The sequence below is a fragment of the Anser cygnoides genome, chromosome 1, assembly GCF_040182565.1.
Source record: "Anser cygnoides isolate HZ-2024a breed goose chromosome 1, Taihu_goose_T2T_genome, whole genome shotgun sequence".
NCBI lineage: Eukaryota > Metazoa > Chordata > Aves > Anseriformes > Anatidae > Anser > Anser cygnoides.
In genome coordinates this window covers 2,000,908-2,020,625 of record NC_089873.1, presented here as the reverse complement: position 1 = coordinate 2,020,625, position 19,718 = coordinate 2,000,908, and the positions used below count along the sequence as shown (strand labels likewise).

Here is a 19,718-nt window from a genome sequence, read left to right as displayed (position 1 = left end):
TAGAGGAGCAGCCAGCTCCATGGAGCACCTGTCGCTTAGGGGCAGTGGTCCTGTGTTTTTCACTTGTATCTGCATTGCTGTGGTTTGTCTGGTGATACGGGGTCCCGATGCTCTCGCTGCCCATTGGGGCAATGGGGCAGCAGTTCTGCCCCTCGGGGTTTTCGTGATGGGCCTCCCGTGGTGAATTCTGGCAGCACAGCTCCATGTCAGAAGGAATTTCGTCCTCAAAACAGATGCAAAAAGCAGCCAGAAAGATGTCCAAAGAGATCTGGATCTCACCAAAGAGATACAGAGGTGCAGCAAACATAGAGGTGGTGGCAATGAATTCCTGCCCCCTTCCTGGCACACAAACTTAAGTTTAAATCTTAGGGCAGAGCTTGGAAGAACTTTATCCAAGTCCTTAGAACATCTTTTTTTGTTTGTTTTCTCTGTGGTTCTGTATCTCTTCAGGGCTTCCTGTGATGCTTCATGGAGAGTTTGAGCTTTCTGGCAGAACCATCTATGCTGGCAGGAAGGAGAAGGGCAGAAAGGAGCTGATACACTATGCTTTAAGCAGGTGTTCACAGGGCAAGCGTAGCCAGAAACAGTTTTGTTTTCCCTTCTTGTGCTGTCAAGCAATTTGTCAAAAGAAAACCTGCTTGCATGGTTCTGGACTGGAAACAGAGGCTTTTTCTGCGTTGAATATGGTGACTCCATCGACAAAAGGCCTGTGCATCATGGTCCAAACCAAAGACCTTTCTTTTCTCTTTTCACAGCTGAGAAGATCATTGGCCCCCGGGATCTGCACGTCAGTGAGCACAGCCACAGCTCACTGCAGCTCACGTGGATGCCGGCTACAGGGAGGGTGACGGGGTACCGGGTCCACTTGCATCCCTTGTTGCCTTCAGGGCAGCCAGTTTTGGAGGACCAGCGGCAGGTAGAGATGCTTTCCTGTCTTGCGGAGCCCCAGCTGTGGGTCTCAGTGTTCGAGATGAAACCTATTCTGGGGCTGTTGATGGCACAGCCTGGTTTGGAGATGGCACCGTGTCCCTCAGCCACCCCGGTCACAGCCCAGTTCATTGCCATATACTGCCGGAGCTGCTTGTTTGAAGGGAAGCTCTGTAGGTAGACCATCAGGTCTGCTGGTGTGTCATTTGGAAAGGAAGAGTGGAAGGACAATATGACACAAACTGTCACAAGCTCCTTTAGGATCAATAAGAACAGGTTAATAGGAACTGCTCCTTTCTTTCTTTACCTCTGTGATACCACCTCTCAAATAAGTCCAGCCAGCTTCCATAATAGCAGCTCCTATTCCTCTTGCCACCAAGTTTGTTTGCCTTGGTAAAATTTCTGCATGTTTTGGTTTGGGATTTGCCATGTCCTTGTGAGAGGGAGGATGCCACGTGTGCCAGCTCACTCCGGGTCAGCTGGGTCACTGCACAGAGTGTGAAAGCAGGATTGAAGGATGGAAGATGTATGCCTAAGAGCTCTGATTTCCAATAAGAGAACAAACCTATGAAAGCATAAAGTATTAAGGTTAAGATTATTAGTTGTATTAATTTTTAAGGTTGCATTTAACGAGAAGGATCATTTTTTGACTGCTTCAGAATCTCATAAGAACATAGTAAGAACCCAAAAGTTAGGTCTACTTCTCTTGCCCTCAGGCTGCGTTGAAATCTCCCTATATGAGCTTTTCCAACCTATGTGATTCTGTGGAAATGATTCTAAAAGAAACCCTCTTTGTCAAAAATAGTTGCTTTTCCTCCATTGTCTTTGAAGTGAGTACTGGGAAACACCTTCACCATTGTGCATGCTCTTGTTTTCACGGAGTTTCTTCTGAGCTATCCCATGAAACCCGCCCTTGGCACTGTCCCGTGTCAGTGCCATGTCCCATGTGAACCCGGACATCATTTGAGGATTGCAATGTACATAAAATCCATTAGTACATTTTAAGAGACTCCTGCCGATGGAAGAACCTTGCACTAGAGGAGAAGCCTTGTATTCCTAACCTGCTGTGAACATGGGTGTTTCGACCATCACAGAGGTGTAACGATGTCCTTTGTCTCCCTGTGTGACAGATCACAGTGGATGGTGACAAACGCACCGTGCTGGTACCTGATCTGAAACCCAACACCAAGTACGTCTTCACGGTGAGAGCTGTCTATACAGATGCCCTTGGGGAATCGGCAGCTGTCAAGGGGAAGACTAGTGAGTATCTCTTCTGCAGTCACCCCCACACGTCACTTGTCCATGTGGGCACAGGAAGAGAACCACCCAAAAACCATATGCACAAGGAGTGAGGGATGGAGGCGCAGGAGGAATATCTCAAGTAAAACAGCATATGTGGTTCTTGGTATGATGTGCAGCATTCTTGAGCAGGTGCAGAGTAACCCACGCAGCACCTGAAAGCACAGGGTGTAGCTCATATCATCTGATTTAATAACCAGTGGGATTTAAAAAATTCAGGTTGGGATTTAGTTAATGTACCTCCCACGTACCTGGGATGAAGGAAACCTTTGGAGACCGTGGGTTTAGAAACACAAACACTGGGATTCTGGAGCGATTTATATTCTAAACACCTTGTTTTGGAAGTGGGACTGTCCAAAAGGTTTGGGTTGGCACTATGTACGTGTACACACTTAGAGTTTCACTTCACACAAGGAGAACACCAAGGTGGTATGATCAAGGCTTTTAGGACATGCCTCAAGAAGTGATCTCTGGTCCCATGAAATGATCTGGACTTCCTCCAGATTGTGATCTGCCATGCCGAATTCCTTTGCTTTCACATTGCTGGCTATAATGACAAGGTTCTTGGAAACAAAGTTCACTCTTGAAGTGCAAGGCACTGGGTCAGATGTGATAGATGGAGCAGGTTTTGGCCCAGAAATCTCTGCACTACTTTCAGGGGCTTTAAGGGGTAAGGGGGCACAGTAATTCCACTTTTCTCCCTGTTTTGCATGAAGCACCAAGTCTGCTTTGCCCATGGCATTTTGAAAATAATTATTCCTTTTTCCTTTCCTTTTGTTTCTTCTCCCCAACCCCACAATGTCTAAATTGCTTGTTTTCTTAAGGGAAGATCTCCGAAAGGATGAATAAATAAAGAGCCTCAATGAGGTTGATTCATATGTACTTGCCGCAAAGAAGATGGAATGGTTTTATGGGTAGAAATAAAGTCATTCGATCTCTCCTCTTATTATCCCCAACATGAAGGCAGAGGTAGAAGCTATAAATCTGTCTGCCATGGCTGGCTGGATCAAAATGGGCTCCTCTTTGTAAGAGCCACATCCATGGGCTCAAGTAATGTTCGATTCCTATGTTCTTGCTCAACCTGCCTGAAACCACTGCAGTTTTATCTGCTCACGAGGCAATGCCCTCATGATAGATGGATGGTTAGATATTTCACAGCTTGCAACACCGTTCAAAGAGGAAGCCCCCAGGCACGCTGACATGGGGGTTTTCTGCTCATTTTTCAAGTGGACAAGGGTGCGATAGAGGGGGAAGTTTACTTCTGAGGATATAGCTGCCGCAATAGGGAGAGATGGCGCTGCTTACTGTTGTGTCTCTTTGTCTCTGAAGACAAAAATATTTCCAAGGGTCTTGGATGTGGGGCTTTATTAAAGCACTGTCCTATCCATTTCTGCACTATTTTTGTACCCCAAAGCACCTGTGCCTCCAGTCACTAATTTCCGGGTGATAGAAGAAGGACTTTTTAGCTTGAAGGTTGCTTGGACACCTCCCCTGGGCAAGCTGGAAGGCTACAAGATCTACATCCCCAGAGGTGAGTTCAGTTTTCTTGGCATTTGCTTTAAGAGGAGCAGTGAACTGAGGGCAGGAAAAGTGCCATTTTATCCAAGGAATACTGCACCACAGTGCTCCTGGCATTACGCTGGAAGGAGGCCAGGTTAGCTTCTTCCAGACATTGTGGTTCCCCTGGGATGGAAGAAGAGAGTCCTTTGAAGGACCTTCTTTTGCAGGAGAAGGTGGGGATGATGCTGTGGATGCCTTATAACCATTTGCACCATCATATCCAGATCTACCCTGGATGTTTTTCATACTCAAGTATCCCTCTTCTCCTTGTTTTGCAGCCAACAGACCGGGAATGACCTACGAGCAAGTTCTGCGGGGCGATGTTTCCTCCCACGTGCTGGATAACCTGCAGGAGGACAGAGAGTACAGCGTCAGCATCTACGCCGTGTACCCCCAGGGGCCAAGCCAGCCCGTGGCTGCTGTGGGGAGAACATGTAAGAGGTTTGACTCCTTGGCTGTCCCCTTCTTGCCCTGGGCTTTTCTTTCAAACCCTTTGCCGTTGATAAGCACCTCATGGTTGGTGGGAATGGCATCTATACATGCATCAAAAGAGCAGTGCTCAACGCGTCCTTCCTAACTCCATTTTTGAGCCATGCTCTTTCCCTATCACGTGCATTGATCCTTGAACACCACCACGCTGCTGGGGTGGAAAGGTGGAAGATCGGCCACTCACCCCTCTGTTTTGCACCCACACTGCAGAAAAGAAGCAAGGTTGGTGCCTTAGAGGTACTGGTTGTGGAAAGCAGTGGCCACAGATTTGGGTATTCGTGCCAGTGCTTTTACAAGAAGCCTTCGACCTTTCAGGCAAAGCAGGAGCCCTTAGAAATCCCTCTCCTGTTGACAGACAGGTTGCAGGGACAGTGATAGAAGGAGGGCAGCCAGCAAAATCCTCCACTGCTCAGTAGGTGCTTTGAAAGATTTCTTCCCTGTCCTTCCAGTGAAGCTCCTGCCCGTGAAAAGTATCTTGCTGCAGAACGAGACCACTGACACGCTGCAGGCGAGGTGGAGCCCTGTCCGGGGAGCAACAGGCTACAGGCTCACCTGGACATCAGCAGGTAAAAAGAAGGGAGCCGGCTGCAGGCGTTGGTGGTCAGGGAGCTGGGGAGGCCCGAGCTGAGAAGTCCCCAGGCACTGGATGCACTATCCACTTCGTGCCAGCCGTGCAACAAGAGTCTGGAGAGATCCAGGTTCTCTGTGTCTGTTGCATCAAGACCTGACTTTGGCCTCCAGCATCCCATATCCCCCTGAGAATGCATCCTCATTCTCAGATTTTAGTGTTTGAAAACAGATCTGCACTAGCAGCTGGAGCCTCTCCCCTGCCCTGAACCCAGACATATTTTCATTGCTGATGTGGGGGAGTAGAAGTTAAAAAATCAGGCCTGATGGCGTATTTTGGTCTTGGGATATGGATGTCTCTGTGGTTCAAAGAGGAGATGGGTGTCGAGACACCTGGGCTCCGTCACAGGCTTTGAAAAAATAGCACTCTCTCCTTAGGCTCAGCTCCCATGCTAATGAAATAAGGAGATATCTCCCATGGGGGGTTAGCTGGAGAACAGCTCTGAAGGTCATGAGAAGGGAAAAATCTTTATGGGGAGGATATAACACTGCTTTTATTGCTTTGTAGTGAATGGTTCTCTGGAAAAAAATAAAAATAAAAATAAAAATCAAGGCACACCCCAAAACTCAGCTGTTTGGCCAGTCTTTGCTTGATGTCCCAAATAGAAATGGAGCATGTGCCTAGCCTGCCACATCTTGAGGGGACAATGAGCGATGTCCTCAGCTGAAGGAGCAACAACACATCACCTCTGCTCTGGGGTTGTGGTAGCTGAGCAGCTCTTTTACTGAATGCTGGTTCACCCCAAATCCAGAGGTGACAAAAATCCCAAGGGACAGTCCTCCCTCACAACTGCGGGGTCCTTCTCCCATGCTCCATCCCATCCCATCCCACCCCATCCCATCCCACCCCATCCCGCCCCATCCCATCCCATCCCATCCCATCCCATCCCATCCCATCCCATCCCATCCCATCCCATCCCATCCCATCCCATCCCATCCCATCCCATCCCAGCAGCCTGTGTTATGGGTGCAGGGGCACTGGGATTGGACACCTGTTCTCCGTCCCCATGCAGCCATCCCAGGTGCTGGAGGATGTGGGTTTTTCTTCTCTGACAGAGAATAGATAAAAATAAATGAACGCCTGATACGGAGAGAAGGTCCGTGGAGGGGGGGGTCGGAGAGGGGGATGGGGCGCAGGGTGCTGGTGGAAGCAGAAGATGGGGACATGGCACCCTCCAGTGACCAAACTGTAAATGGCAGCCCCCCCCCCCCAATCCCAACCTGCTGCTGCCTGCACCTCTCTGCCCCTCTGAAAAGGGGGGTCTGACCCCCAAGGATTAGGTTTTAACTCTTCTCTGTCCGTGATTCCCTCTGGAGTGATGCTGAGAGGTTCTGCTGAGCGGTTTCTAGTCCATGATACAAAAATAGGATTAACATAGAGAAAATGTTGTTTGTGGCATCAGTTGTCTCCCGTGTCCAGGAGGGAAGGCAGGATGGCTCCAGCAGCATGTCACCCAGAGCTGGGCAGTGTGTGGACCCTCTTAAGGGACTGCTCACAGCCCCATGTACATCAATTTCTGTGTTTTTACCTCAGTTATTTTCTTTGGCCTGCGAAGTCCTAAGCCACTTTGATCAGTTGGTGATCACTGAGGTCTGTCCAAATGCTTGTGGGATATTTCTATCTGTATATGCATTACCTCCTCAACCAAGATGTGTGCGAAGCACCATCCCTACTGTCCTCGGCTTGAGGACTTCATGGGCACAGGTGCAGGCCAGGAGGACAAAATGCCATTTAATCTCAGGCAACCGAGATAGTCCTTGAGTGTCTGTGTGATTGCCCACCACCCTCCCAGATGGGGGGTCCTCCTTGGCCTGGCATGAGGGACCTCACCTATCATTTCCCTTTGCAGAGGGCAGCATCCAGGACGTGAACCTCAGCAACGCCTACACCTACTACATGATCCAGGGGCTGCAGCCTGGCACAGAATACAATGTCACCATCAACCCCATCTTCGGAGATGTCGAGGGGCCGGTGGTGAGCGCAAAAGCAACCACAGGTGGGTGCCCTGCAGCAGGGTGTGAGCAAGGGAACCAGCCCTAAAGGACATGGATGGGGTGAGGATGTGCTGGCAGCACAGAGTTGGTGTCATTTGTGGCCACCACCCTGCTCGTTTGGTGCAGAGAGCTGTCTGGGGATCACTTAGAAGCTGTGGGGACCTTGATGCAACCGGGCAACTCTGCTCTCTTGCAGTGGCTTCAAGCACTGTCCAGATGCTGAAAGTGAGTGAAATATCCATCAGTGGTGCTCTGGTCTCCTGGGACTCGGTTGCTGGGGCCACTGGGTACCGAGTGGCTTGGGGTCCTACACCAGGTAAGACCCCGCTCTCCTCCAGCCTGTATCAACCACACCAGCTCCTGACTAGAACTGTGAGAAACTAAAAACAAAATAAAAATACCTGCCCCCAACCACCCTCTTCCACCTCCTCCCCCGAAGAGGCACAGGGGAACGGGGAATGGGGGCTGTGGTCAGTCCCTGACACTTTGTCCCTGACCCTCCTTCACGGTCCCTCTCTGCCCCTGCTCCAGGTGGGGTCCCTCCCATACTGATCCTGTGGGGGCTTCAAGAACTGCTCCCACACGGCTCCGTCCCAGGGGGTCCATCCCCCAGGAGCAAACTGCTCCAGCACGGGTCCCCCACAGGCGGCAGCTCCCCCCAGCCCCCCTGCTCCTGCGTGGGCTCCTCTCCACGGGCTGCAGCTCCGGCCCGGGGCCTGCTCCTGCGGGGGCTCTCCGTGGGCCGCGGCCTCCTCCAGGCCACATCCACCTGCTCCACCGGGGGCTCCTCCACGGGCTGCAGCGTGGAGATCTGCTCCGTGTGGCACCCGTGGGTGCAGGGGGACAGCCTGCTCCACCAGGGGCCTCTCCACAGGCCGCAGGGGAACTGCTGCTGCGAGCCTGGAGCACCTCCTGCCCTCCTGCTGCACTCACCTTGGGGGCTGCAGGGCTGGGTCTCGCTCCTCTCTCCCAGCTGCTGTAATGCAGCAGGGTTTCCCCCTTCATTTTTCCCTTCTCTTTCCTCCCAAAGGCCTAACCAATGTCACTCAACTCGGCTCCGGCCAGCGCCAGGTCCCTTTGGAGCTGGTTGGAGCTGGCTCTGATCTGCCATGGGGCAGCTTCTGGACTCTGCTCACAGAGACCACCCCTGCAGCCCCCCCTGCTACCAAAACTTTGCCACATAAACACAATATGTCTGGTTTGATTCTTTTGGTTCCTCTTGGCTAGTTTGGTTCGTTCCTAGTCATTCAAATCCAAATTCAAATACACAACCACACAGAAACTCTCTCGTGCCCCAGCACACTCAGATGTCCTCCAACAGAACTTCAGCTGAGACAGAGATGGACTGCTGGGGAAAACATGGCATTCTCCAGACTCTTTAGTTTTATCCTATTCTATTTTATTTTCCCTCTCTTGCAAAGAATTCTTTGGCAAAGACCGTCCTCGGCAGCTGTCCCTCAACAAGTCGATCACAGCCTACAGGCTCCGCAACTTGGCCCATGACACCGAGTACGTGATTTCCCTCTATGTGCTCTTTGGCTCAGTGGAAGGACCAGGGATCACGACCTCAGCCAGGACATGTGAGTATGGGCAGAGCACTCAAATAACCACTACGGCACACAGCCCTTGTGTGTCTGGTTCAACTTGGTGTGTCCCTGCAAAGCTTTACACCATGCCTCCGGCACCTCACTGTTATCGCCTTTCCTTCATGTCAGGGGCACCATGGTGGTGGTTCTTTTCCCTGCTGACCTTATGGGTGAGAGCAGGAATCCCAAAGGCTCTGGGTTTTCTGCTTGTGAGTCTTCAAATGCAAACTGGAGTCAGCATGCTCTGCAGTAGTTATGTTCATGTGCCTTGGGCTTGGACAAAGCTTCAAATATGAACCACCAAATCCGCGTTCACTGAACTTTCAGGCATCCCAAAATCCATACCATTGGCCAAAGTATTCTACGCTGTCAAACAGTTCAGCTGGAAGAGAAAAGACCTTGATAAACTCTGCTACAGGGAGATGCAGGGAGAGGAACATTCCAACATGGTCTTTGATGCCTGGTGGACCGCGTTAGGACGCCTGTTACAGGCAGCTGTCTTCTGCCTCAAAGAATGGGGACTCCAGAAGAATGTGCTGGGAGACCAGGTTGCTTGGACAAGAGGCAGCAGATGCAAATTCTTCACCTAAAATAGGGAAAGATGGTGATCCAGTTGGTAGCCAGAGATTGTCCCTCCATGGTGAACCATTGTATGTCCACCTCTGTTGCTGCAGCTTGAGGGGGGCCATGTGGCAATGCTGAACATGGTGTGCACCATCTAATACTGTCTCCATCTTGCAGCTCCTCTTGGCTACGTCTCCAATTTCAAGGTGACATCCTGCACCAACACAAGCCTGTCTTTGGTATGGAGTGCCACAGCAGCTGCCACCAAATTCAAACTCACCTGGAGCCCTGTGGGAGCAGGCAAAGGTGAGCAGAGACAGGGTGCACATACATGTTCTTGGCACAGACCCATGTCAGTGGCCATGGTGATGGGAGGGACCTTTCCAAACTTCTTATCTACTGCCCAGGGTAGGAAAAAGATCTCACTACTAAGAAACATGGTCTTGAGCCTCTACCCGTTAGTGATATATTTTTCTTTCCATATTCATGCTCTTCTATTTATGAAACCAATCCCCAAAGCTCTGAAACCACAGTACAGCAAGGAATGGCTATTTCCTTTGGAGGAGATGCCACCAGCCTCATCAGTGAGCTACGAACTCTGAAGTATCCCTTCTTTCACAGAAAACCAGGTTGCCAAGACTCAGTACCTGGGCAGTAGGGTGCTGGCTCACCGAATCGACCACTTGCTGCCTGACACCCAGTATAAAGTCAGCATCCGGGCTGTCTTCAGCAAGACCGAGGGGCCAGAGGTGACTCTGACTCACCGCACAGGTATGTCCTGGTGGAACAGACATCCTAGTGTTGGGACATCAGGGCTGGATTCATGGTCCTGGCCCTGCACTCTCTTGGGGTGTTGCTTCTGACATCTGTCCTGCTTTTGGCTGGGATAGAGTTAATTTTCCTCCTAGTAGCTGGTACAGTGCTGTGTTTGGGATTTAGGGTGAGAATAATGCTGATAACAAACTGATGGTTTAGGTGTTGCAGAGCAGTGCTTACACTAAGCCAAGGACTTTCAGCTTCTCATACCACCCTGCCAGCAAGGAGGCTGAGGGTGCACAAGAAGATGGGAGGGGACAGACCCAGGACAGCTGACCCCAACTGGCCAAAGGGATATCCCATATCATATGGCATCACACTGAACAATTAATATGGGGTGGCTGGCTGGGGTGGGGGGTGACTGTTGCTCAGGGACAGGCTGGGAATCATTTGTTGAGTGGTGAGCAATTGTGTTGTGCATCGCTTGCTTTGTTTATTCTTTTCCTTTCCTTTCCTTTCCTTTCCTTTCCTTTCCTTTCCTTTCCTTTCCTTTCCTTTCCTTTCCTTTCCTTTCCTTTCCTTTCCTTTCCTTTCCTTTCCTTTCCTTTCCTTTCCTTTCCTTTCCTTTCCTTTCCTTTCCTTTCCTTTCCTTTCCTTTCCTTTCCTTTCCTTTCCTTTCCTTTCCTTTCCTTCCCTTCCCTTCCCTTCCCTTCCCTTCCCTTCCCTTCCCTTCCCTTCCCTTCCCTTCCCTTCCCTTCCCTTCCCTTCCCTTCCCTTCCCTTCCTTCCCTTCCCTTCCCTTCCCTTTCCCTTCCCTTCCCTTCCCTTCCCTTCCCTTCCTTCCCTTCCCTTCCCTTCCCTTCCCTTCCCTTCCCTTCCCTTCCCTTCCCTTCCCTTCCCTTCCCTTCCCTTCCCTTCCCTTCCCTTCCCTTCCCTTCCCTTCCCTTCCCTTCCCTTCCCTTCCCTTCCCTTCCCTTCCCTTCCCTTCCCTTCCCTTCCCTTCCCTTCCCTTCCCTTCCCTTCCCTTCCCTTCCCTTCCCTTCCCTTTCCTTCCCTTCCCTTCCCTTCCCTTCCCTTCCCTTCCCTTCCCTTTCCTTTCCTTTCTCTTTTTCTTTTTTATTCAGCTGTCCCTATCTCAACCCAGAAGTTCTTGCACTTTTCAATTTTCTCTCCACTCCACTGTGGGGCAGGGGGAACTGAGCAAACATCTGTGTGGCGTTCAGCTGTCTGCCAGGTTAAACCCCAGCAACATCTCATCCTGGTTCATCTCTGCAGCATCTCTCGCAGACTCCAACCCCATCCAGGCCGTCCAGGATCTGAAGATTACTGACACTGGTGTAAATAGTTTGAAGCTGTCTTGGAAGAGGCTTCCAGGGGTAACTCACTATAAGATATCCTGGGTGCCATTCAACGGTAAGCATCCTCCTCTCTTAGATGCAATATGAGGACAGAGCACAAAGATCCTCAGAAAACAGGAGCTTAGCTCAGCTCAGTTCTTTTCCCACAGATGATCAGGGTAGACGGGGACTATAATATCTGGGGACAGGCTGAAGCCCTGAAACTTGGCCAGGTTTTAGTTTGCAAAGTAGATATTGGTCGGATTTAGGCATAGCTGGATTTGGGGAGTCAGGGAAGCGGTTCCCTTCCAGCAGCATATGTGATGCCGTTGTGACCAGATCCCTCAGCTGCCCACGCCTTGGTTCTTCTGTATGTAAAATGAGCTTATAACATCCTCCCTGGCCAGGACCTATAAGATCTGTGTGCAGAAACTGCTGTAACAATAACTGTCAATAGCAATCACCCTGCCATTTCTATGTAGCATTGTGTTTTTTTGGTGTGGCTGCAATTTTTGTTAGGTGGCTTGGAAACCTCACAGTTGGTTGAAGCAGAGACCATCTCGTTCACGATCCCCAGACTGAAGGAGGGCACCACCTACACCGTCTGCGTGTCTGCGGTAATCGGGGGCCAGGAGGGAAGCCCCACGATCCTCACAGCCAAAACCCGTGAGTACAAAGACCACCGAGGGGGGACAAGGGCAGTGCCACAGCAATGCCAGGGGCTGTGACAGCAGGTGGGGATGGACAGGGAGCAATGCTGGCTGTCAGACACCCACCAGCCAGTGTGCCAGAAAATGTATATTGGTCCTTTCATCTTATTACTGAGAAATGTTGGGGCTTTGCTTGTCTTCACCTACCAAAAATCATCGAGAGGTGCCCTTTTTGTGACCCATTGTATTCGAATTACCTGTTGAATTACAATATCTATACCATTTCCAGAAGATAAAGGCAAACCTCTCATGACACTGTGGCATCATGCAATTTGATTGATGCTGCAGAATAGGCAGATTTGGAGAAGGTCGGGGGTGTGGAGATAGCACTGGAGTTTCAAGGAGCACCAGCATCTGGCACAAGTGAGCAGGCACAAATTTCCATTTCCCATCCCAACAGATTGAATTTAAAAAATGGTTTGGAGAAACACCCATCAGGCTAGGCTGAAGATTTGTCGATGGTTATTTGCTAAAATGCCACCAATTCCCACTAGCTAAGGATCGGATCTGCCTTAGCTTTCTGGAAAACCCTTGAAGTGCTGCAGGGACTCCTTTGTCTCATCAGAAAAGTGATAGCTAAAAGGTAAAAAGGCTCTGAAAACTGGTCACAGGCTAAGGAATATTTCTAATAAGGGATATTTAAGGGATATTTACCCTAGGGCAGATATTCACCAGCAGCTGGAGCTGTGATCAAGTGGAGCAGATATTCTCCATGCTCATCGTTTCTATCTGGACTTTTTGCATTTCGTTTCAGTGGGGCCTGGATCAGAATCTCCCAAAGGATGCATCTGTTTCCTTTCAGCTCAGTCAAGCTCTTGGTGGGAGCTTCTACCTTCCCTAAGCTTGCTTTCTTTCTCTTTTCCAACAGTGGATTTACCCAAAGTGACCGAGTTCATGGTGCAGGAAGCTGCAGAGACCAGTGTTTTGCTGACTTGGGCGGCTGTTCCTGGCGCATCCACGTACCTATTAACGTGGCGCTTGTCCTCAGGTACCCATTTTTTGGTGGGGAAAGGAAGATGGTTTGTAATTTAGACCCCTCCATTGTGAGCTGCCCCATCACCCAAGAAGATCTGAGGATGGACCATGGAGAAGTCTGGCTTACCTTCTGGAGTGTTGAATTCAATACTTGGTCTTAGAGCCAGCTGACGCAGCAGAAGATGCAAGGGGCGGGTAATAAAGGGGAAATTTCTTTCCAACACCAGCCTTAAGTGGCTGTTGATTCCTTCTAGTATAATGACTATTATTTCCAAGTGCTGCCCAGTTTGACCAGGGTGCAGGTATTCCATGCATCATATCCATTAATCTCAATTTCATTTGGGTGAAAAATAGAGGGAAAAAAGAAAACTGTCTCACTGAGGAGGTTCACAAGATGATCGATGTGACCATTGCAAAATCCTCAGAGGAAGACAAAGGAGAAGTGAAAATTGCTTAGGAAAAAAGAAAAAAAAGAAAAGAAAAAAAAAAAAAGCCTGATTGGCATTATCAATTTCTCTTCCTCTAGAGGCCCTGCTTGTCCATCAGGAATAGTTGCAGTGAATCAAAAAAAGTCTGTTTTTGTCATCCATAACACCTTAATTCTTATCTGTTTAAAAGCTTTATTATCTAGTAAAGAACTTTTAAAACTTTCATAATCATTGCTCACAGATTTAGTGTATGGTTTGTTTTCTTTTTCAATTGATTTGGCCTTACTGAGTTTTACTGTTTTAAGGTACCAGGTATACCATTTTTTTCTGGAGCGGGCTTAACCTCTTTGGATATAGCAAGTTTCCTGTCATTGTTGCTTCAGCCATTAACTTTTTTGCTAGGGATCAGTTCAACTTCACAAGTCAATAAGGAAAACATCTGATGCAATTCCCCTGTGCTCCCTGCAGTGCTTTCTGAGTTACCAGGTCATCAGCTTTAATTTTTCTAATTCCAAGGACGTTTTGGTATTGGCAGCTTAAGACTTGCAGCATATGTCACTCAGGATGAAGTCTCCTGTGATAACATCATTTTTTTGCTCTACATATTATAGGTAAGTGATTAGGGAACTGAACATTCAGCTCTCTAGGGTGACTTAAGTGATCTAATGCAACTGTTCCTCTCCTGTGCCATGCTGTTAAAATATCGATCTGTAAGTATTCAAAAATCATTGGTTTCAGAGTTGTCAGGGGCTCAGAAACGGATAATACCACATCTGACAGTCCCACTGTGCCCTCACTCAATCGATCCTTCTGAAATAGGTTTATAACTATTGATTTAACATTACAATCAGATGAATCTTGCCACCGAGTTTCAATAGTACCAACAAGATCAAATTTATGCTCATAAGTGAGTAATTCCAATTTCTCTTGTTTAATTATCCAAGCTGCCAGCATTAGGGTATAAAGGCAATTAAGAATTTTGTCTTTTTTTTTTTCTCTTGCTGCCTTGATTAATTTTCTTCTCAGCAACTTGCTTTTTTGCTAAATGAATTCTCATTCATTACCCATTTCCCTTTCTGCCTTTTTAAGCTCGCTCAATGCCCTCCTCCCTACCTGCCTACCCTCACCAGCCTGCCCTGTAAAAGACTGGGTCCTCTTCTACTCAGCTGGAGGTCATCCCTGCTGTAGATCTCCCTGTCATGTTACATAAAACCAACCCCATACATTATACATTTCAACAGGGCTCCATCCAGAGCCAGTCTTCATCCTCCGTGTGACAGAAGAGACCTTGGAGAAGTTCACCTAAATCTTGCCCTCCTCTCTCTTCTTCCTACCTTCTCTTGACTGTTCTTAGACCACCAAAGCCATGGTTTTTTGCATCCACTCAATCAACATCCAGAAGTTCATTTAATCGTCCAGTTGCTCCTTGACCCTCACATCTCTTCTCCTTTGCAAAGCATCAGTTTCACTCTTCTTCGAAAACTGTCTCCAGCAAAGACCATCTGCCTCCTCCAGTGGTTGCAGACCTCTTCCTGCATGTGCTCGGCAGCCTTGGGCTGTGCATCCCATCCTGGGTATGATCCAGGTCTCTCCTGCCTCCATCCACCAACAAAGTCTTCTGCTTCTTCTAGACCATGAGCGCGGTAACCATACACTTTGATTGTGGGAAAGCCTCATCGTGTGAAACAGAGGGTTTTGGTGCTACACAATGGCACAGAGGAAATGGAAAAGTAGCTAAACTTACCTCTTTGGGGGTATTAGGCAGGGGTGAGGAGTGGGCTGCCTTAGGTCTGTGTTTCAGCAGAGCTCTCAGCTTATGTTTCTCTTCAGGCAAATCTCTTCAGGCAGCATAGCAACACACCTATGATAATTATTATCTTGACTTGCCTACCCAAATGGAGAGGAGTAGAAGATCTTCAGTCAAACTGCAATAGGGAATAATATATATATATTTAAAGGAAGAAAACCTCCCTTCCAAAATTTATTCTGGGGTAATGAAAAACATTTAATACAGTTGAAACAAGTTATTCGCAACAATTTAATTTATTTCCCTAGAAACTAACGTTCTTTTCTTTTAAAAGAAAATGCTATTTCAGAATGAAAAGGTACAAGTTTCACTTTGAACGATGTCAAAACTCATCTTTCAGTATTTCCAAAATAAGACACTTTTAAAATGTCAAAACATTGTTATGACATTTTCACAGATTTTTCCTATCACTTTAAAGCAAAACTATCTATTGTATGCAGTCAGTTTTCTCAAGTTATGTTTATTTCTATTTTTCAGCAAGCTTTCTATTCATTAACAAAAAGAATCCTGTTTTTATACGTGCCAGCCTTTGCAAACCATAATTAATATTCCTTCATTGGACAGTCACAGAGCTCAGCACCTGGACCAAATGCCCTCTCTAAACATTTGCACAAACATCAGGCTTTATTCCATCCTTCTCAACTTCAGAGAGATGCAAACAACTTTATTTCAGCTGGTTTAGGGCCTGACCATTGCAGTTTGCAAATCCATTTTACCAAGCCCAGGACTCATCTGCTTCTCAAGCTCCTGTTTGCTGAAGGTGGTGTCAGTGGCAGATGGGATGCTCCTGACATGGGATTTTTTTGAGCTTCTTTGCCTCCCAGTTAATGCATGTTTCTTCCTTTTTTCCAGCTTCTGATCTTTCCCTGGAACTGTTATCAGCAGCTTCAAGATCATACCGAGTGACAGGGCTGAGCTCCAAGGAGACGTATTTGTTTTCCATAAGGCCAGTCTTTGGAAATACAGAGGGACCAGAGACAACACTCACTGCACAAACAGGTATGAAGGCAGGAAGGTTACGTAGTAGTTTTCCCAGGTAGCTGCTATTGAGGCTAGTTTCTTGTCTTCTCTACCCTTGTGGTGCTTTGCGTCATTACTAAGAGGGGGTTAACAAACATCTTTTCCTCTTTTGCCTCTTGCTGCAGGACCTCACACAGATTCAACTGCAATGGTCTCTCCCGTGACTTCTGCAAACTTGGCTGCAAGGAGATCCCCAGTCACAGCTCCTAGCAATGTGAGCACCACTCCTCTCCCACTAGTCACGGCCACAACATTAGCACCAACCCCAGACACCCTGCCAGCCACCACCATAGTGTCTGCACCGCTGACAACTCTCCCTGGGCCAAGTGAGTGTGCATCTATGTGTGATTTGATGATGATGATGAAGGGGGTCTAACCACCAGGAGTCATGGTCTTCTCTGGTGTCAGGAGTCAAAATTAATCTTTGTTCACTGAGAAGTGAGAGTGGCCAGCACTGGGGAAATGGAAGACACAAAGCATGTATCACGCAGTTAAGCACTCACCTCTATCCTGGGGGGTGAAGGTGCTGCCTGCTCACTCATTGACACTTGGCGTCACAGAAGATACCCATGCTTGGATTTGTTTTATTGTTCTGAGCACAAAGAAACATGCTGCTTCAGGACCACACGGCTTACAGAGGTTCTCTCTTCCCTCTGCAGTCTGTGGCAAGTTCAAAGCAGACGTTGGGTTCCTGGTGGATGAGTCCTCAAGTATTGGACAGAGCAATTTCAACAAAGTGAAGGATTTCCTCTTCCGGATCATTTCCTATTTCCCTAAGATTGGGCCTGAAGGGACACAGGCAAGAATCTGTTCTGTTTCCTGAACATGTTTTCCTTCCAAGTGTTTACCTGTTGCTCACCTCTGCAATGACAGCAGTCTGCTCACTCACGTTGAGGTTCAGAGAGGATAAGCACTTTGCCTAAAGGTAATTTAGTTCAGGAGGGATGCATGCTGCCATGGGAGATGCTGCACCAGGAGATGCTCCCACCCAGCCGTGAGCTGCCAGAAGTGTATTTCCCTTTGGTTCTGTGCTCTATCTACCAGCCTGTGCAGAAATTTCTGATGCCCTAGAGAGCAGAAAATAGCACTTTGCCCATGCTTAAGCGTCTGAATTGTGTCCTATGTATTGTCTGCCAACCTGACAGATGTTTTTGTGCCTGTTTTTAGTCTCTAAGAAACACAGCTTCATTCCACTTCTATTGCAATTCAAATATTTGTATTATCAAGGAGATTTATTGAGTGATGGCACCTTTGCTTTGTGTCTGATCCCTCCACATTTCTTATCTCCCTTGCCTCCCTTTTCTTTGCCAGGTTGCTGTCGCACAGTACAGCGAGGAGCCCAGGGCAGCCTTCCACTTCCACCAGCACCAGGACCGCAACAGCGCCCTGAAAGCCATCAAGGAGCTGCACTACACTGGAGGCAACACAAAAACAGGTGTGCAAGTGCAAGCCCACATGTGGGGTAGACCCAAGACAGAGGCAAGGGGACAGCGAACGTTTTGAACCCATTTACCTGGTTAGGAAGTCCAAAGTTCTGTAAAATCTGAGAACACAGGGCTGAATTTGGTTTTATTCCCAGGGATGGCCTGGTGTCCTTTATCCATGTCCTAGTTTTGCTACTGGGTTTCTCTTCATTTTTTTTATAACCTTGCCTATACTTGAGGGAGGTTTTTATACCTGGCTTGGAGACCAAACCCATAAACATTAGATAAGGATAGTTGATGCTGAAGTATCCTTATTACCCACTCTATGCACATTTTAATCAGTAAATGCCAATGGTTATTGCCTTGTTACCCTAACAACAAAACAATATACCTGGTCCTATTTTTATGGAGTGTCATCACATAAATGTCCTTTGTTTCTCACTGTTGTACAAATAACACAGCTCTTCATCAGCTCAGCATCTCAGAAATGCAGACACTTGTCTTACAGGGTTAAAAACTCAAACAGCACTTTCCACCTACTCATTCCCAGAAGGATGGTGGGGTATTCCTGCTTCCCCAACGGTACATCAGCAGTAATATGAAACTGAAGATAGTTAGTTTTAACTTTATCTTTTTTAAGTGGCCCACCTAAATATCTTCCAGGCAGTCAACATAAAGCGAAGCATTGAGGAACTTGTATATGTTAAACGAAGGCTTGTATATCCCATCCTGGCTTAGTGGTATTGGTTAGCAACACAGAGAAATGGGGCTGGTCAGAATACAAGAATTCAGACAGGACTGGCTAGAGAAAGTCGGCGTGAGACAGGTCAGATTGCAAATTCTTATGTAACCTTGCCTCTAGTCCTTCTTTTTTGTGGAGTTTGTGTCAATGAAGGCATTTTACTGCTCACAGGAGACTTCTGTGCTATTTTGGGGTTTCTTAACCGTTTCAGCTTGGGGGAGAGTTCTTCAGAAAACTTTTCTGATCTTTCTAAAGGAATTTGGAACTGGGGATTCTGTGATTTTTTTTCCTAAAATATAGGGAAAATGCTTCAAATCTCCTAAATGTATTTTTTCTCTTTCCGAAACTGAAACTGCTGAAAACAACCTGAACCGTTTCAGCCAATCTGATTTACTGCTGTCTTCCCTCAAAAAGCATTGGCCCCTGCTAGGATCTCCAATCTATTTATGGGACCACACTGCATACCTTTTCTCCTCCATGCATGGAAGAGACCCCACAGGTCCCCCCTATAGACCTAACACTTCTGTAGGTTTACATATTGCCTCTCTCTGTTTGTCCAGGTCGTGGTATAACCTACATGCTAAAGGAGTTATTTCAGTCCTCCAGAGGGATGAGACCAGAGTTCCCTCACATGCTGGTTCTTGTGACTGATGGGCGATCCCAGGACGATGTGCTGCCACCAGCCAGAGTAGCCCATGCTTTGGGTAAGAATTGCCCTGTTGTGTTTCCCTAGGGCCTTGGCTCTCCTTCATGTACAGACTGAGGCTGAATTTCCAGAGGGTTGAAGGTTACACCACTCGTGCATTTTGAGTGCATCACTGGCTTTCTTCACTTCTTCATCCTTTCTTCTTCCTGTTCTTAGCCTGAGTGTCTTGGTTTAGCTATAACTCACACACACTGCTGTCAGTGAGTTCTCTCAAGGCAAGTGGAGTGAGGGATTTGGACACTGATCTTAGACATTTCTGCTTCCACTGAGGGAGTGATGTGTTCCAGGAATCCGCATCATTGCTGTGGGTGTCTCCGGAGCCGACCCTGCTGAGCTCAACAGCATCTTGCTGCAGCAGAACCTCCAGAATGTTTTCTACGTCAACACATTTGATGACTTCCCCCAGATCCTCCGAGAGCTGATAGAAGTCATTTGCTCTGACCCTCAGCCTTCAGGGGCCCAATTACCTAATGGGAAGGTGAGCTGCTTCACAGGCCTTTGAATAAAAGAGATTCCTTACCATGGGTCATGCATGAGGCCAATCTCTTTCCCTGAGTAAAGTCTGAAAGCAAGGACAGAGCAGATCTAGGACAATGGGTCCAAACCTAACCTCACTTACTGTCCAGCCCTAGAGATGAATAACAAAAATTTTCAAATCAAGGCGACTGCAGAAGCCAGAACAGAGCTTCAAAAGTTTTGTTGCATAAGGCCACTGCAGGGGCAGAGCATTTGAATGTATTAAAAATATATTGCCCTCTTCTAACTCT

At 47.9% G+C, this 19,718-nt stretch overlaps 1 protein-coding gene across 19 annotated transcripts in view; it reads left to right on the top strand.

Moving 5' to 3' along the window:
• Positions 1-19,718, top strand: part of LOC106038705 (collagen alpha-1(VII) chain-like) — a 108,836-nt gene that overhangs the window by 20,279 nt on the left and 68,839 nt on the right. For all 19 annotated transcript variants that reach the window (XR_007162833.2, XM_066999736.1, XM_066999775.1 and 16 more), the window contains exons 7-25: positions 756-916; positions 2,058-2,187; positions 3,641-3,757; positions 4,065-4,220; positions 4,725-4,841; positions 6,753-6,899; positions 7,094-7,213; positions 8,319-8,477; positions 9,225-9,353; positions 9,669-9,818; positions 11,078-11,215; positions 11,659-11,805; positions 12,718-12,837; positions 15,912-16,058; positions 16,205-16,405; positions 16,739-16,878; positions 17,391-17,514; positions 18,806-18,949; positions 19,239-19,429. Coding sequence is in view for 18 of the 19 variants with exons in the window: in XM_066999736.1 (XP_066855837.1) it covers positions 756-916; positions 2,058-2,187; positions 3,641-3,757; positions 4,065-4,220; positions 4,725-4,841; positions 6,753-6,899; positions 7,094-7,213; positions 8,319-8,477; positions 9,225-9,353; positions 9,669-9,818; positions 11,078-11,215; positions 11,659-11,805; positions 12,718-12,837; positions 15,912-16,058; positions 16,205-16,405; positions 16,739-16,878; positions 17,391-17,514; positions 18,806-18,949; positions 19,239-19,429 (2,738 nt within the window). In the remaining variant the exon portion in view is untranslated. The remainder of the gene's footprint in view (positions 1-755; positions 917-2,057; positions 2,188-3,640; positions 3,758-4,064; positions 4,221-4,724; positions 4,842-6,752; positions 6,900-7,093; positions 7,214-8,318; positions 8,478-9,224; positions 9,354-9,668; positions 9,819-11,077; positions 11,216-11,658; positions 11,806-12,717; positions 12,838-15,911; positions 16,059-16,204; positions 16,406-16,738; positions 16,879-17,390; positions 17,515-18,805; positions 18,950-19,238; positions 19,430-19,718) is intronic.